Source organism: Chionomys nivalis, chromosome 8 (assembly GCF_950005125.1).
Source record: "Chionomys nivalis chromosome 8, mChiNiv1.1, whole genome shotgun sequence".
NCBI classification, from domain to species: Eukaryota; Metazoa; Chordata; class Mammalia; order Rodentia; family Cricetidae; genus Chionomys; species Chionomys nivalis.
This window is the reverse complement of record NC_080093.1, coordinates 45,061,503-45,080,080: the sequence shown is the minus strand read 5'-3', so window position 1 is coordinate 45,080,080 and position 18,578 is coordinate 45,061,503. Positions and strand designations below refer to the sequence as shown.

At 43.7% G+C, this 18,578-nt stretch overlaps 1 protein-coding gene across 1 annotated transcript; it reads right to left on the bottom strand.

Annotated features, from left to right (window-relative positions):
• Window positions 1–10,944: 10,944 nt before the first annotated feature.
• On the bottom strand, window positions 10,945–18,341 carry Ms4a2 (membrane spanning 4-domains A2). The gene is made up of 7 exons (XM_057779199.1): window positions 18,128–18,341; window positions 17,248–17,371; window positions 16,426–16,560; window positions 13,997–14,053; window positions 13,247–13,402; window positions 12,817–12,915; window positions 10,945–11,975 (listed from the first exon to the last, which is right to left on the bottom strand). The coding sequence occupies exons 1-7, from the start codon at window positions 18,196–18,198 to the stop codon at window positions 11,877–11,879; spliced, it is 741 nt and encodes a 246-aa protein (XP_057635182.1). The 5' UTR covers window positions 18,199–18,341; the 3' UTR covers window positions 10,945–11,876.
• Between the last annotated feature and the right edge of the window lie 237 nt (window positions 18,342–18,578).

Here is an 18,578-nt window from a genome sequence, read left to right as displayed (position 1 = left end):
AAGGCAGTAAAAAGCTCAGAAGCTTTGACAGTGTGTAAGCAAAAACAGTTGTTGCCTAGATGAGTAAAATTACTTCTTCGCGTGTGTTCTACTTCGCTGACCAGTGTTTTCTGTGATTTGACTGCTTTTCATCCATCGTCAGGCATACAGTGGCTTTTTATTTTCTTCAAGAAGTTTAGGTGTCTTGTTTTTCCCTCTTTTCCCTCCCCCTTTGTCCTTGTATTATTAACAGTACCTGTAATGGTCTGCTCTGTCCCTTTAAGAGACAAGACAAGCCCACCTCCTCCCCTGTCCACAGAGGCAAGCTGATCTTCAGCTTCCAGCCTGAGTCCCTTCCTTTTCTGTCTCTCTCTTGAAGAGGCAGCTCCTGTCTCTCGCTTCTCCCTACTTCTCTTCTCTCCCATCCCTCTTTGCTCTTCTCCCTTCTCCCTTTCCTTTCCATAACCCACTAAATATCCAACCTCACTCTGCATGGGTTCAGATGAGGGTGGGAACAAGAAGGATGGTGGTGTAGAGAGAGAATACTGGGAGAGATGGCTGGAATTGGAGGACATTGGTGTGGGGGCAATGTGGAACTACAAGGGTAACCTTAGCAAAGACTTCTAGTAATGATGGATACCGAGCTGAACCAGCCATCTTCTGTAACCAGCCTGTGGTGGAGCTAGAACACCAACCCAGCTACAAAACCTTTGCTCTACAATCTACCCTGCCTGCAAGATGCACTGGGGTAATGGTGGCACAGAAACTGTGAGAGGGGCCAACCAATGACTGGTCCATGAGGCCCCCATGCTGAAATGGATCCAATACCTGACACTGCCTGAATGGCCAGGAACCAGAGGGTAGATGACTCAGAGACCTAGAGGAGAACAAAATATGAGTGGCAAAGTTTTAAAAAAGTCAATAAATTGACTTTCCCAGTCATCTTCAGAGAAGCTTCATCCAGCAACTGATGGTAACAGATGTAGAGACCCATAGCCAAACATTAGTTAGAGCTCAGGGGATCTCATGGAAGAGGAGGAAGGATCATAGGAGCCAGAATGTTGGAGGGCACCACCAGAACACTGCCCACAGAATCAACTAAGTAGGGCTCGTAGGGGCTCCCAGAGAATGAAGCAATATTCAGGGAGCCTGCATAAGTCTGAGCTAGGTCCTCTGGAGATATGCCATGGTTGTGTAGCTTGGTGTTCTTCTGGGAATCCTAACAGTGGGAGTGGAGGTGTCTATGACTCTTTTGTCTGCTTTTGGGACCCTTTTCCTCCTACTGCGTTGCCTCATCAAGCCTTGATATGAGGATTTGTGCTTAGCTTTGCTGTAACTTGTTACATCATGTTCAGCTCATATCTTGGGAAGACTGCTCCTTTCTGAAGGGAAACTGAGAAGGAGTGGATCCGGGAGAGAGGGAAAATGTAGAGTGGAACTGGGAAGAGTGAAGGGAGGGGAAACTGGTCAGGATATGATGTCTGAGAGAAGAATGAATCTTAAAAAAGAAAAGAAAGAAATTACTGACAGATCCTCACATCACCTGGACTTGGTGGTATATGCCCATAATACCAGCTATTTGGAAGGCTTAAGCCTCACAAGTTCAAGGCTTGCTTGGACTAGAAAGTAAATATAAGGCTAGCCTGAACAACTCAGTGAGATCCTGATTCAAAATAAAAGCTAAAATAAAGGCTGAAGCTACAACTTAGGGGTAAAGTGCTTGCCTTCCCTGTTTAAGGCCCTAGGTTCAATCTCCAGTACAAAATCACCATATAAAAATTAATAAATCACTGCAGAAAGTACTATATAAGATATGACTGTTTATATGTTCCTTATTAAGAAAGAATGTTTAGCAACCCAAAATATATCACTAGTGATATAATATATTCCAGATACAAGAATCAATTTTGATGCTGGAGGTTGAACAGTTAGCAAAATATGTGTTGTTCGTGTTGGTTGTTGATTCTGAAAGTGTCTGATGGTAACAGTATTTTTAAGCAGTTCTGTAACAGGAACAATGTGTTAAGTTTCTCAGTAGAGGGAGCAAGAGAGTCTCTGCGGCAGCAGGCGGCATCCTGACATCCCTAGCTTGGGCACAGACCCCCAGCATGCACATTCCAGGCCTGCATCCTTGAAATTACAACATAGACACTTTTTGGCCAAGAAAAGTAGATGCTCACCCACATGACATGCTTTTCCCATTGGCCAACCTCAGGAAACCTGGGCAGAGGCAGCCTCCTGTGGCTGTGTGCCTTTTCTTCCTGGAAACTTCAAGCATCCTGAGGAACATTGCCCCAACTAGGACCTAAACTTCAAAGCACATTAGCGGTGGGACCGTTGCTGATTTCCATTCTCTGTCTACACTTAGGAAACTGTTGAGTTATTTGTTGGTTAACTGCAAAGTCATTCCAGTCTGGACAAAGCAACAAATTTCTAACAAGTGATTAAATCATACTTTCTCCAGAAAATGATCCCATTCCAAATTTGTCCTTCCCTGAGGATGAACTCAAATCTAAAATGCCATCTAGAATTTCTGTTACTCTTTTATTATTTATAGCTCAAGATATTAAATGTACCCTAATACATCTATTGTGGGTTTTCTGATTGGACCCAGGCCATCACAAAGCTCTTCCTCCTCCTCTTCCTCCTCCTCTTCTTCCTCCTTCTCCTCCTTCTCCTCCTCTTCTTCCTCCTTCTCCTCTTTCTTTTTCTCCTCCTGTGTGTTTACATGTGTGGGTAGGAGTGAACATGTGTGGGTGGATACAACTGTGTGTGAAATTGGAGGCCAGAGGCCAATGCTGGGCAATTTTATCAATTGTTGTCCACCTTCTTGTTTCGGGCAAGCTAGCTCAACAGACCCGGAGCTTACCTATTTGGCCACACTGGTTGGAAGAAAAGCTCCAGAGAACCCCTGTGTCTGCCCTTCCAGTCCTGTGGTGTAGGCACGTGCCACTGGGCATGGCTATTTTATATGGGCTCTGGAGAGTTGAACCCAAGTCCTCTTGCTTGTGAAGCAGGCACTTAGCTGGCTGAGGCCCCTTCCCAGCCCCTGATGAAACACTGTCAACTGATCCCACCGAGAGGAATTCCCCTGGGTTGGAAGAACCCCAGCAGAAAAGATGCTTATTTCATTATAAAGTGATAGTGCTTAAATATTAAATATTTTAGAACACGAAGTGACATATATATGTTCTAGGCTATAAAAAGCAAAAAAAGGGAAGAAGCAAAAGATCATATAAAAACATGAGATTATATTATCTAGCCAAATAAATTATGACTAAGAAAGGAAGAGAAGCAAGAGAGATAACACTGTTTTTCAAAGTGGTTCCTCTTCTGGAATAATCTACAAGGACATCTTCTTCACATCGGAAGTGAAATTATCTTCAGTATCATTATAATTAATATAGAGTACCAACCCAAGATGTAAAAGGTGGACAGACATTGTGCAACTCCAGAAATAGATAGGGCATTTCTACAGAGACGTGGAGAAAAGCTACCTTGAGGTAACTGTTCGTCATTTCCTTCTATTCACCTCACCAATGCTGCGCAGAGACCACTCCCCCCCAGGAACAGACATCTACTTCCTGCCTGAGGTCCCATGAATTTCCCTCTCTTATGCAGTAAGGGGTGGCAAAGAGTGAATATATAGATCAGCAACAAGAGTTACAAAAGGGATCCCCTCAAGAGCCAAGTCTCTTGTCAACCCTAAAATGGCTCCCTTAATGTAGATATCTTCTTCCCTGCTCTTATATCTGCCCTTCCTCCATCTCCACCCTCCCACTCCCCCAAGCTCTCTCCAGTCTCTCCTTTCTCCCTTCTCTCTCCCCCTCTCCTCTTCCCTCACCCCCACTTCTATCCCCACCCCCATGCTCCCAACTTTTTCCCGGTCATCTTGTTTCCTTCCAATTTCCAGGAGGATCTATATATGTTTTTCTTTGGGTTCACCTTGTTATTTGGTTTCTCTAGGCTTGCGAACGATAGGCTTAATGTCCTTTGTTTACGGCTAGCATGTACTAATGAGTGAGTACATACCAGGTGTCCAAGGGGATGTCCCCAGCTAGGTCCTTGGGCAGCAGTGCAGAGGGTGCCTGAACTGGCCTTGACCCACTATCACACTAATGTTTATTTCGAATATCTCCATAGAATTTTCGTCTGGCTACGGATGGAGATAGAGACAGAGACTCTCATCAGAGCAACGGACTGAGCTCCCAAGGTCCAGTTGAAGAGCAGAAGGAGGGAGAAGATGAGCAAGGAAGTCAGGACCGCAAGGGGCTGACCCACCAATTGAGACAGTGTGCCTGTTCTAATGGGAGCTCACCAAAGCCAGCTGGACCTGGACTGAATGAGCATGTGATCAAACAGGACTCTCTGAATGTGGCTGACAATGGGGGCTGACTGAGAAGCCAGTGATAAAGGCACTGGGACTTGTTTCTACTGCATGTACTGGCTTTTTGGGACCCTAGTCTATTTGGATGCAAAGCTTCCTAGGCCTGGATGTAGGGGGGAGGGCCTTGGACTTCCCACAGGGCAGGGTTCCCTGCCCTCTCTTAAGGAGGGAGGGGAAGGGAGGAGGGTGAGTGGGAAAGCAGGAGGAGAATGGGAGGAGGGGAGGTAGTGTAAATTTTTGAATGGAAAAAAGAAAAGAAAAGAAAAAGAGAAAAAGGAAAACAAGAAGTTAGAAAAGAATTATCTAAAATTCTCATCTCAGTCTTTTTTTGAAGGCAGATGGACTTTTCTTAGTCCATATTCTACCACACACTAAAGAGGCTGCATGAGTGGGTTGGTATTTCCCGTAATAGTTTGTCAACATTCTAGTTGCAGTTTATAGTGTATAATTATATGATCCAAGAGAGCTTGGTCATAAAAAAAAAATAGGAAAAAGTGCATGTAATGAAAATCCACTTGTCCTTGAGCAGAAGGGGGACAAGCTTTGCCGGAGGCGTGAATTGTTTCTGCCACTGCTGCTGTGGGCACCCAGTTGCCTCGATGTTTCTCAAACAAATGTGGTCACTTTTAGTGGTTGCTGCAATTTCCTCACCCAGGTAGGAGCAACTGCTTATTGATTTCCTGTATTTTTATTATCTTGAGCTGATCTAAACGTTACCAACTTTTCCTTATGTTGTCTTCCTTTGGTGCATGGTATTTAGATAAACAAGGAGTTTGCATTCCTATTTTGGTTATTTGACATTCCTAGGAATTTCTTAATTAATGTCTTGATGTCCTTCACCATCCTGAACCTAATCTCGTCAAGTGTTATCTCCATGACATTCTGTTCTCTCATTGTGCAATTCACATTCTTTTAAAAACACGACTAATCTCCCTCCAGAGCTTCGACAGCCCGTGCGCTCTTTAGTTATCCTCTCCACATTCCCTTCTTATTTTGATTTTCTGTCATTAACGCACTGCTTCTGACCTGTCTTTCAGCTCAATTGCTCAATCCTGATACGGTTCATGGATTCCTTAGAGAATGAAGTCTGCAGGAAACACACCATTAACCTTAAAACTAGAGAGAAGGCCCATCAGAACCATTCACACAGGACCGAGGATACAAGCTTGGAAGAAGACTGGACTTGAGGAGTTAATGGACACCGAGACACCCAGAGAAAAGGAATTCACAGTTCCCTGTGGGCTTTTCCTTCAGAATAGTATAAGATGCAGTGTAATGGAGACTCGGGGATCCAGTATGAAAGTGTGCACAGTTCTTCGTAGGCTATTCCTACTGGAATACTATGAGGCCCACAGGCAGATCCTTTCTCTTTACCTTTAAGAAAATAAAAGAAATCTTAATCTGGAAAAAAGAAAGCAAATAACCTGAAGGCATGGTTGCAAATCTACTTTATCTGGGAAAGAAAATCAAAAACAAAAAGCTGCATCTGGTAAGGAATGGACTGAGTTTTGAGGCCATCATTACAGCTGAAGGAGGGGAAGCGTTCTTGAGAAGGCCCCGGGCCTATGTTCCTTAATTGAACCTGCTTAAGACTGAAGCTCAGTTGAAGTATTTCAGGATGCCTCCTTTACCTCCACGTACCTTTATGGAGAAGAAAAACACCTTGGGACAAAACAGATGAAGAAGCAAGAGCATCTTTCTAGCCATCAGCAGAAAGAGAAGCAAAGCCAGAGCAGCAGCAGACCCAGAGATGACCGTCTGTGAAGCAGCGTACCCACACACTCCAGGCCTCACTAGAGGAAAGTGGGGAGTCTGTCACCTGAGGAACCACAGTGCAGGTGTTCATACCCAGCCCTTGCCATCTCCTCTCATTAAAAGTTTCTATCTGAGTAGTTTTGGTCCCCAATAATCTGTCCAAATTTCAACAAAATATCAGGGGGCACACAAAAAAGTAACATTTTTTTAAATGCAAAAATAGACTATTATCTTACTATTAGACTGAATCCCAGGCTCAGATGTGATGTGGATGTTGGAACTACAGGATGACAAGTTTAAATAACTATTAGAAAATTGCATAAAATTTCAAACTACACAGAATTGGAGGGTAATTTTAGAAAAGCTAGGAGAAAAGTCTAACAAATAATGAACAATGAGAAACACAGTATCAGAGATAAATAAGGCAGTCATCAGGGCTCATTGGTGGGCTCCGTACAACTGAGGAAGGAAGAGAGCAATCATTCAGACATAAAAGAAACAGAGCAAATAAACAGGGCAGTTAGAAGGGATCTTGATATGCACTCCCATATTAGGAGGCTCACAACTGCCCGTAACACTGTATTCACATGCACAAACCCACACTCACACTCTCTCATACACACATTCACACAATTTTTTTTTATTTGAATGGACATTTTGTCTGCATGTCTTTCTATGAACCACATGTATGCCTGGTGCCTGCTGAGGTCAGATGAGGACACAGATGCCCTGGAACTGGAGTGGCTTTGAGCTGTCATGGGTGCTGGAAATGTAACCCCCGTCCTCTGGAAGTGCAGCCAATGCTCTTAACCACTGAGGCAACTCTCAAGACATCTCAATTTTTAAAAAACTAACTTTTAAGAGAGTTGAATGGCTTTCTTAGAAAGAAGATACTGTTTTATATGTGCCATGTTTGGCATCTATCCAAAGCCTGGCACATACAAGCAATGATTATCTAAGAGATTAACAGGATATCTACCGAATTTTAGAAGGCTCTCAGAATAAAGAGCAAAATGGAAAAAATTCTCCTTTTGGAAATAGTGTAGTACCGCCTACTACCCTTTAGTCTGTCAAAGCTGCTCATGTCTGTAGCCCTAGATGAGCAATGGAAATACGTGCAGGCAGAGAGATGCCAGCTAACCCAGGTAAACATAATTACCAGCTCAGTGGAGGACCTTGTCTCAAGGCAACAAGGTGGACAGGGACAGAGGAAGACACCAGATGTCCCTCTCTACTTCCACATGCTATCTGCTGATCTCTGGGGAAAATGAAAATAACCGCTGGAGTTTCCTACATGTAATTACACGGAAGCCTGGGGAATGTGAGAACAGATGTTTAAATGTGTACAGGAAAGCCACTAAGGGACTGTTGAGTCTGGCTCTAGATACATTTATTAATATGAACTCTCTAGGCAGATAGTTTGAATGTAATGTTTAAGGGTGAAGATTAAGAAGGACTTAAGGAAGGGAGGTTTTTGATAACTGCTTCTAATTCTTCACGACTAACAGGTCTATTTAGGTTGTTCACCTGGTCCTGGTTTAACTTTGGTATATGGTATTTATCTAAAAAAGTGTCCATTTCTTTTACATTTTCCAGTTTTGTGGCATACAGGCTTTTGTAGTAAGATCTAATGATTCTCTGAATTTCCTCTGTGTCTGTGGTTATGTCTCCCTTTTCATTTCTGATCTTATTAATTTGCAAATTCTCTCTCTGCCGTTTGATTAGTTTGGATAGGGGTTTATCAATCTTGAGGGGAGCGGGGGGAGGGGGCAATATGTGGGAGGAGGGGGAGGGAAATGGGAAACGGGGAGCAGTTGGAAATTTTAAGTAAAAAAGAATAAAAAAAAATATGGAATGCCTTTTAAATGCAAAAAAAAAAAAAAAAAAAAAAAAAGAAGGACTTAAGGCCCTGCCCAGCAGCATCGTGACTAAGTGTGACAACGAGATTACACACATGCCCCGGGATGGCCTGTCCAAGGTGCCAAGGAGAAAGCATGACCCTTGCAGTGTCGGGCAGTCGAATGCTAGTATGCTGAGCAAATGTATGGTGTGGTATGGGAGAGAGAAGAAGACAGAATGGTTCACGTGCTGTGGACAGAGGCGTATCTGAAGAGCCGAAAGCAGCGAGGAATGGACAGAGGTGATATCTGGGCTATGGTGATATCCGGGCCTAGACCCTGTTTTGGCCACGGTCTGTGCTGATGTCCGTGGCTCCTGATACCACTGAAGGCTAAGAGGACAGAGTTGTACAGAGTTGGTCCCACCTCTCACTGGCTGCAGCACTCGGAACAGTAGGTCCTACCCCTCACCTGGGCAGCACAATAGAGCTCACCCTGTTCTTGGGGGCGTGGACAAACGGGTCCTGAGGGGTGAAAGTGGGATAGCCGGTACCCTCCCTTTGTCTGCTGTGTGGTGGTGAGGGCAAGGGAAAGATGCCCTCTCCCCTCCCCCCTGCCACCTGCCGCAGTGCAAGGAGCCGACCCTTCTCCCTCACATGCCACAGAACTCCGGAAAGCGGGCCCTGCACCTTGCCTGGGCAGCACAGGAGAGCTAACCCTGTTGATGCCCTGCGGTTTAGCAGCCAAAAAGTGTAAGCACGGGAGAACCAGCACCACTGCTCATCAGGTGGCAGTGTGAGCGAGGGAGAGACCTTACCTCCTTGCCCCCGCCCCTTGCCACCTGTAGCGGATGAGGGCAATGATTCTCCATCGTACCAGCTGTAACTCCCAGGAAAGTGGTCCCCGTACCTTACCTGAGCAGCACAGTAGAGCTGAGCCTGTTGGCAGAACTGGGTGGACAAGCCCTTGATCTGGCTGCCCCTGCCCCTCATCTGTCATATGGTGGCATGAGCAAGAGAGAGACGTCTCCCTCCACCCCTGGCCACCTGTGGAAGTTGGGAGGGCTGGTCCTGAGGTCATGAGAGTAGGAGAGCTGACCGTGCTCCACTCCAGGTGCAGCGCTTGGGAGAGGGTCCCCTGCACCTCGCCTGGGCAACACTGTAGAGCTGGCGTTGGTGGTGCAGGGGCAGGTGAGCTAATCCTGAGGGCATAAAAGCAGAAGAGCCTCCCGTCCCCTTACTCCTTGCTGCATAGGGTGAACTAGCTGGAGCAATGCTGGAGAGCTCACCCTAGTAGTGAAGATGAGGGAGAGCTGGTGGGCTGTCCAACCCTGCAACTACCCAGTCTCAGAACCAGGGTTGTGTGCTGGCTCATCCCCTTTATGATCTGCTGGACCAGGTGAAGGGGTGCATCCTGCAGACCCAAAGCTTCAGGACCGCAATGACACAGGGAAACAACAGGATAGCCAAGAGGAGCCCCAGTGAAGGCCCAGTATCGAAGGTATGACCAGACCAATGACTCTTTGCAATGAACACTTGCAAGTAAAGATACATGGACAAAAGTCACTGTGTGACTCACTGTGTCAACTGCAGCTTTCATGATGAGATTCTTCTTTTCATTTTCTCTTAAATTTTATTTTATTTTGGGGAGAGGTTGCAAGGGCAGAGGGCGAATATGAAGGGACAGGGAGATGAATGGGATCGAGATGCATGATGTAAAAGACAAAGTAGATAAAAAGGAAATTTTTAAGAAAGGACATTAACAGCGCATTTGGTGGGTTGACTGGGAAACAGCTGAAAAGACAGTGACCTGTTGTAAGCAAGTTGTGGGATTGCCTAACATGTCCTGAGCTACAGTGGGGGAGGATTTGAAGGCTGCACACTCCTGGGCTTGGTATGAGTCTCCAAGGGCAAAGGCCTTTGACGTCAGACAGTCTACACCACAAGCTTCCTTGGCTCTGGAGACTTGGAATTTGGGCTCAAGCATACTACTGGTGTTCCAGGCTCTCCAGCTTGTAGATACCCTGCAATGCAACTGCTCAGCCTCTGAAATTCTTTGAGTCAGTCTCCCTAATCAATCCTCTCCTGTATATCTCTCTATTGTGAGAAACAAGATCCTCCCCTACCCGACTCTTTAATAACAAATTCAAGACACTTCAGTAGCAAAAGCCTGGCAGTTCTGTTTTTATTTCTGCTGAACAAGTCATCAACCCAAAGAAAGAAATGTCAATAAAGCTGACACATAGATTTAGCATGAAATAGTAGTTTAATAGCCCTGGACAGAATTCTTCTCTCTCTCTCTCTCTCTCTCTCTCTCTCTCTCTCTCTCTCTCTCTCATTGACTGCTTACTTCGGGGTAGGGAGCAATCTTCCTAATGTATGATACAGTCATCGCTCCAAATTTGTTTAGGTTCTTTTTTCTAGTTGAAGTTCTATACTCTGAGAACTCAAAATCTTATCTAATGTACATCCTGGAACTCAAGAGTCCCTCTTCCTTCCTGATACATGAGCTCAGTCATGTAGCAGACTGTAATATTTTAGCCCTAAGAAAAACAAAAATGCACACATAAGCAGGCTCCAGCTGCTAGAAGAGACAGGGCCCCAGGAAGAGGAAATAGTTAAGATCTCCTGAGTAAACGGGAGAGGGGAAGGGTGAAGGGAGGGGAGGGGTATGGGAACATGAGGGATTGAGATGGCCAAGTGGGGGGAGAGATGGAGAGGGAAAGCAATGAAAGAGGGAGCCATTATGGTGTTAGGGGGAAACCTGATGTTAAGAAAAGTCCCAGGAATCCACAAATATGACCCCAGCTAAGACTCCTAGTAATAGCAGAGAGGGTACCTGAACTGGTCCTCCCCTATAATCAGTTTGGTGAATACTGAAACTGTCATCATAGAACCTTCATCCAGCAACTGATGGAAGCAGATACAGAGGTCCACAGACAAGCACCAGGTTGAGCTCTGGGCTTCCAGTGGAAAAGAGGGAGGAGGGATTATATGAGCAAGGGGGGGGGTGGTCAAGATCATAATGGAGAAAACCACAGAGACAACTGACCCGAGTCGATGGGAGTTCACGAACTTACATGGTACCAAACTAGGTCCTCTACAGTTGCAAAGCTTGGTCTGTTTGAGGGGTCCCTGGCGGTGGGACCAGGATCTATCCGTGGTGCATGAGCTGGCTTTTTGGAGCCCATTCCCTATGGTGGGATGCCTTGCTTGGCCTTGATTAAGAAGGAAGGTCTTGGTCATGCCCCAACTTTATGGGCCAGGCTTTGTTCACTCCCCATGAGAGGCCTTCCACTTTCTGTGGAGTGGATTGGGGATGGGTTGTGGGGAAGGGAGGGAAGGGATGGGAGGAAACTGTGGTTGGTATGTAAAATGAGTAAAAAGGGAGCAAAATAAAATGAAACTAAAAATATTAATTAATAGAAAGAAAAAGTCATTATCACTGAGGTGCAAAATATTTCCATATAGAAATTATATATCATGTTAAAAATACACATATAGATAGATGGATATGGGTCAATGTATATCATTGTTGAGAATTCCAAAAAGAACAAAGAACAAATATTACCTGATTATCTAAGTTTAGTTAAATTCTCAGCCTACTTCCTCCTTTTTTCCTTTTGTTCATCATTGTAGATGTACAGTAAAGCTAACTTATTCCTTGATGACCTTCCAGAAAGAATGTGTGTGAGACTGTAACACAAAACAAGAAAGCTGGAGTGGATGATATTCACAAAGAGAGGAACAGTCAGAAGATCAGAAACGGCGTAACTAAAACACTGGCATAGGAGAATAATCTAATTGTAAAACTGGCAGAATGTGGAACAAACTAATTTTGCTATAATTTTGTAAAAGTCATTTAAAGATTGACTTTCAGAACTCTACTGTGAGTCAGATTGTTCTGGTCCCCGATTCCTACGAACCGACAGGGGACGGCATGTTCCCTGTGTCTTCCAACTCAGTGTAGATCGGTGAATAAATATTTAGTTCTTCATAAAGACGATCATCTGCGACCTGATAAAGAGAAAAACCACTCCGTATCAATCACCCAGAACTTTCCATTTCTAAGAGGTTTATCACACACAAATCTCTTCTTTTGTGTTTTTGAATTTCAACCTGCCTCTCATAACACTCAAATTATTCCCTTAACGTCTAGACACCAAATCAGATGGACTGACCAATGGGAGCTAAAAGAAACCGTGTCAGTGACAAGTTGCTAAGGTGACCCTGTATCTGAAATGACCCCTTCTGACTCTGGACAGGGGTCATAAGACGTGTAGAGACTGGAGTGTGTCTAAAAGCGGACATAGAGGATGAGCAGTGGGTTCCATTTGTCAGAGCTGAGTTGGTAGAGCAGCTGGGAATTGAGAATCTCCATCACCGGTATAATGAATGTATACAGCAGGTGAAAATGCAGTTGTCACCATGAGTCGAGGGGAAAGAAAACTCAAGGCCTATTTAGAGCAATAGAGAAGGAAAATAAAAAATAGTACATTGGGGGGTGGAAAAGGCAGAAACAAATATAACAAGCTCTTTGGGAACAAAAATGAAAAGTAAAACCTAACACCTGCATGTTTCCATCACATGCTGACATTAACTCACAGCTCACACGCCATCCCGTCAAAGCACCCACAATTATAAAGATTCTATTTGCCTAGCCCTTAGGGGGACTGTGGCTGTGACCATGTTCCATTTCAGTGTCCAAAATAAGATTTCCAATATGAGATACAAAAGCCAGCTTTTGAGAAATAGTTTTTCAGGAAAAAAAAAGTAATAATTCCAGAATTTCAGGCCCCATGTTTTAAAAGATTAAAGCAACAACTCTTTAACATGCCATTCAGGACTTCCCACTGACCTTTTTACTTTTGAATTTTTCTCCAATCCTATGGATAATGAACAGCACAGCGCTGCAAAAGGCCAGCATGGTGAGGAGCAGCATCATAAACACCGTTTCCTGTCAAACAACCAACCAACAAGGTGCAAAGTCACAGACATGCGTACCTCCCCTTGCAGAAGCGCTCTCTCTCTCTCTCTCTCTCTCTCTCTCTCTCTCTCTCTCTCTCTCTCATCTTTCTTGGGAGCACAGCTCATAAACAGACATAGATAGGCAGCCAGGAGGTGGCTACGTGAAGATAACTCTAAGCTTAGGGGATGTGGGAGTAAGGCCATCAACCCTTGAAAGTTCCTAACCTTAGATGATGAGACAGAAACTCCAAGCGGGGGATTGTATCTCTGGAGGAGAAATGGGGTTTCACACTTCGTGTGTTTCCAGAAGAGACACGTACCGTGACCAAAGATGCCCCAAAGCAGCCGTCGTCCTCGTTTAGATCCGTACAGTAGTTCATGTATGTGAAGTCCTGGCTCAGATTGAGGGTCAGGAGGAGGACCCCTACTGCTGCAGTGATGCTGCTCACGATGTTTGCTCCCAGGCTTCCTCTCACCTGCTGGCAGAAGAACAATCAGCCCTGGGGTTGCCTGTGGCAGCAGCCAATCAACTGATCTATCTCTCAGAGCTGGCCTTGCGTGGTAACTCAAAGCCGACTACAACTCCAGTCAACTAAAGAACTCCTGCAAATGTCCTCATCATTTGGTAGGCATCTGTTTCCCTCTGAGAGGGCTGGGGAATAGTTCAGCAGTGGGCCACAGGGTTAGGCTTTGCAGAAGGTCAGAGACTTGATACAAAGAAGAAAAGAAGATACACATATGCATAGTGTATCCTCAAGTCATCTCGGTTGGAAACTAATTGTATAACCATAAGACTGTTTTTAAATACATACAAGGACAATAATTGCTTGGGTCCCTTTAAATGGTGTCAAAGTAATCAAATTTTACTGCTTCTCAAGTGGCACAATTTATGTTTCTAATGATCTTATCCAACTTTTGCTGCCCAAAGCCTTCAAGGACAAAGGAATTGAGGTAAATCACATAGCCACACCCTCTCGAACTCCACTGGTACTAATGGGTCTCCCTTAACACCCCTGAAATTCCACTTGTTTTACCTTGGAATAATGAATAAAAATATAACCGTGACTCACCAGATACAGTGTGTTCTTCCTTTCGGACCTAACTGTCAAAAATCCAGACAAAACAAACTGTCCAAAAAGAAAGAGGAGAGAAAGGAAAGTGAGTCTCTGCTCTCTGGGACGTTCCTTCCTCTACCCTGGACATGCAAAAAACCAGCTTAAGGTGCTTCATGAATCTCTCTACTGAAACCTCCAGGAGACCACTGTTTGCTATTATTTCCTATAAAGTGATTCTCAAAGACGATTTTATCCAAACCCTGTGACAGTCCTGATAAAATGCAGGTTCTGAACTGAGTGTGGTGGCACATGCCCGTGATCCCAGCACTCCAGAGGCTGAAGAAGGGAGGGGGTAAGTCTGAGGAAATCCTGAGGTACACGGTGAGAAAAAGAAGCAGCATGCAGGCTCTTACTCAGTAGGTCTCACTGGGACCTGTGGCTCTCCCTTTGTCACATGGCTCCCCTGTGAGGCTGACTTGGATACCTCCCGGGTAGGCAGCAGGGGCTAGTGGTATCTGGTGGACAACTGCAATAGCAGTCTCATTAATTCTCTGTGTCCGTATGTCCTGCCTTACACTGTCAACTCCTCCAGGCTGGAAACCTGTATCTATGCTGTGCATACCTAGGGAGGCTGCTCAGCAGCAAATGGTCATATAGTTAACTATGAAAATGTAAATATGGGAATATTTAGTAAAAGTAAAAATTGAGACCTCAAATTCAGAACACCTTCTAAAAAAACTGAGATTTGCGTGTCTATGAGAAAGTCCAACAGCTAAAAGAACTCGTAACACAACACAGGCGCAATGGCCTGGATCCCACAAGGCAGCAAGAGAGAAATGACTTCCTAGGATTATCCTCTAACATCCACATGAGCTCCATGGTCTCTCTTTGTCTTTCTCTGTCTCTGTCTCTTATACCTCTCTCTCTCTCTCTCTCTCTCTCTCTCTCTCTCTCTCTCTCTAGATTTTAAAGCTAAAATAGATTTTAAAGCTAAATGTTTGGAAAGAAAATAGAATGTTGATGTGAAATATGGTAATATGGTCTAGAGAACCAAAAGACCTGCAAACTCCATACTTAGCAGTGTATCCAACCAATGTAATGTTTTTCTTAGATTTAAATATTTCTTTATAATTTAATTATCTATAAAAGTAAAACATGATAGTGATATGGACTGAAGGAAGATAGGCATAAGAGACACTGTAGCAATCAATGCTATTTCTACAAAGCTCTGAGAATTAAAAAGTAGCTTTTAGTTTTAGTGATTGCTTCAGGATGAGAAAGGAAGCCATGTAACTTTCAAAATCACAGATAGGCTTGTTATACTGAAGGGGATATATATGCTAAGATTGTGTGTGTGTGTGTGTGTGTGTGTGTGTGTGTGTGTGTCAAATGTATCAAATTCTACGTCTTCGGCCGGGCGGTGGTGGTGCACGCCTTTAATCCCAGCACTTGGGAGGCAGAGGCAGGTGGATCTCTGTGATTTCGAGACCAGCCTGGTCTACAAGAGCTAGTTCCAGGACAGGTTCCAAAACCACAGAGAAACCCTGTCTCGAAAAACCAAAAAAAAAAAAAAAAAATTCTACATCTTCTATACACAGAATTCTTCTATACATAGAATGTGCTCTCATTCAGCCATTTGCTTTGCAGATAATATATTGTTTAAAAAGGAACCCAGGACATTAGAGGTCAAAAGCATGTCAAGGACCCAACAGATAGCCACCCAGTATAGTTACCCTTGTTCTCACCTGAGCAATGTTTCACCCTCCTTAAAGAAAACCTTTTATGCTATTCTGATGTGGGTTTGGGGGAGGGGGTATGTTTTTAAATTTTTATCTGCAAGTGTGTATGTATGTCTGTATATGTATATGTCTATGCATGTATATGTCTGTGCATGTATATGCCTCATGTGTACAAATGCCCAAGAAACCCAGAAGAAGGATCTTATCTCCTTGAGCTGGAGTTACAGGTAGTTGTAAGCACCTGACACAGTGCTGGGACTGAACTCAGGTCCTGTGGAAGAGCAGCAAGCACCCTTAACTACTAAGTCCTCTCTCCAGCCTTAACTAGCTTTTAATAATGAATAAAATATATATATACTTAGCATGTAATTTTATTAATAGTGCTAGTGGAATTTTCTTAGAATACAAGTTTTAGGCAAATTATTTAACTTCTTAAATATTAGTGTATTATTCTTTTACAATGTCATAAGTCTCAAGTATCCAGTCACTAAGAAGGTAAACTATTTAAACCACATCTAAGGGTGATAATGTGCATGTCAATGAATTAATGTGGAGAAAACTTTGGAATTGCAATTACGGATGCTATATACATATAAGTGAAAAGGTGTTGATTTTATCAAAATGCTAGAGCTATGTAGCTAGATTTTTTTTAGAAGAAAACTCCAATTAACACCATTTCAGAAACAATTCCAGAGATGCTCTCACCAGCCCTGCTCCCCAGAATGGATAGCCTGCTCTGTAGGACAGAAGGACTTCATCGTCAAAGTCGGAAATGGGGAGTGCTGAGCAGACAATTGTCCCGAGACAAAGGCATATCACACCAACCAGAATTTGTGTTACCTGTGGAAAACACAAAGTTTGTAAAGTTGGGATATACTTTCTCAAGATTGTACCAATTTCCCTATAAGCAATACTGAAAATGAGAAATCTCTTTAGTGTCATACAGTTTCCTGAGATTGAACCAGATGTGAGATTTTCTACTGCCTTCTTTTCACTATAAAAATCGGAACTGTTAGCCGGGCGGTGGTGGCGCACGCCTTTAATCCCAGCACTCGGGAAGCAGAGGCAGGCGGATCTCTGTGAGTTCGAGGCCAGCCTGGTCTACAAGAGCTAGTTCCAGGACAGGAACCAAAAGCTATGGAGAAACCCTGTCTCGAAAATCAAAACAAAAACAAAAATCGGAACTGTTACTAATAGAATCTAAGGCACACACAATCAATATGTGTCATATACATCTTTACATAGTTATGATTGACAGGAGTAACTGTCCTATCTATTATCCACAGGCATTATGTATCCACCCTTAGTCCCTATTCTATATTCATGCTTCGATAATTTAAAGTCTTCTTGAGAAAATGCTTCTCTCTTCCCAGAATGTGCAGTGAGCACCATCAGTTCCTCTCCTATCAAGAATGTTACAGGACCTATCACTCCTCATCAACCCATGAGAGGAAATGTAAATATATCCTAATACTCTTTCCTAGAGCCAGCATTAATTCAAGTTGAGAATGGAGGCTAGACACTCACCCCCAGGAACTCCAAATCTTTCTTCAAAAGTGCCTGCCATGTCTGTGGTGGTGGGGGTGGTGCTGGCTTCTCTGGCAGAGCTTTAGCAGAAGGTGATGCTTCCAAGAGCTCAATGTCAGGCACGCTGAAATTTACAAAATTTCAATCATACAAAAATCCTCTAACTTCCTGTGTGAAGTTGTTAACTGTCAGAGACTAGAGTGTTACTTGTTAATTGCTTTTTGAAAGAATTCAGCAGTTGAACTCTTCGGGGTAGTGCCTGAGAAGGCTCAGAGAGCCAAAACAATCAACCATTTGAAAATTATCCAAGTGCTTACATAGAACAGAATAGAACAAAAGCCATGCCTCGTGTTCACTCCAGGTTGTCATAAATTCCTTCTACGAGTCACTATCTATGATTAAAACAAACAACCAAATACGCTTGTCTGTCGACTTCAAAGTCATTTTATCATAGAAATGTATCTGCATGCATTTTGTCGATACACACAACTTCAGACACGGAAAACTGCCTTGAGGGACTACTTCGATCTCATGCCTTAAGTTTCACAAAGGCCAACAGGAATGCGGTCATCTTAGAATGCCTCTGACTCCCAAAACACACTTCAAACAGAGGCAAGAGATCTGTATGTTCGAACTCCCTGTCTCACACCCCAAACCACAAGTCTCTAGTGTTAGAAAATATGGTACTGCCAATTTTCAAGTCAAGTAAAAACCTGCAGCCAACTGCTGAAGAGAAAGACACTAAGAATGTGTGAGCATGGTTCAGTAACTTACTTGAGTCCATGCATAAATCTAAGAATTGGCATCTGACTGCCCAGCACTGTGAATTTCTCTGTCTTGATAAATAACTTCAATGGAAAAAGCAATAGTCTTTACTTACCTGGGGGATTCTTGTGGGTTTGGGAGCGCAAGATCTGCTCTGCTCTTATTTTCTGTGTCCATTTTTTTCATAAACTGAACTACCCGGGAATAAAGGATCCTGTTACATGGAGAAGTGGTGTAGTCTGGGTGGGCAGTTAGATGTGTTGACTCTGAATGCAGTGGTTATCTTCATGCAGATAAGTCTCCCAGCTGATTAGTATCAGTGGTTCCTTTCTCTTGCTATAATGGGGAGTCATAAGACTGAGATCTGCCGAATAGAGAGCAGGGTGAACAGAGAAACTTGAGCATTTTAGAGCATACTTCTGTCTGAGATGTGGGATTAATAGAACCTAATATTGAAGCATCTAAGCACTGAGAAGATCAAAGGAAGTAGAATTAAAAGCAGGTGTGGTCCTTAGAAGCTTCATCTACTATCCCCATGTCATAAGTTCTTCAGTTTGGTTTCATGT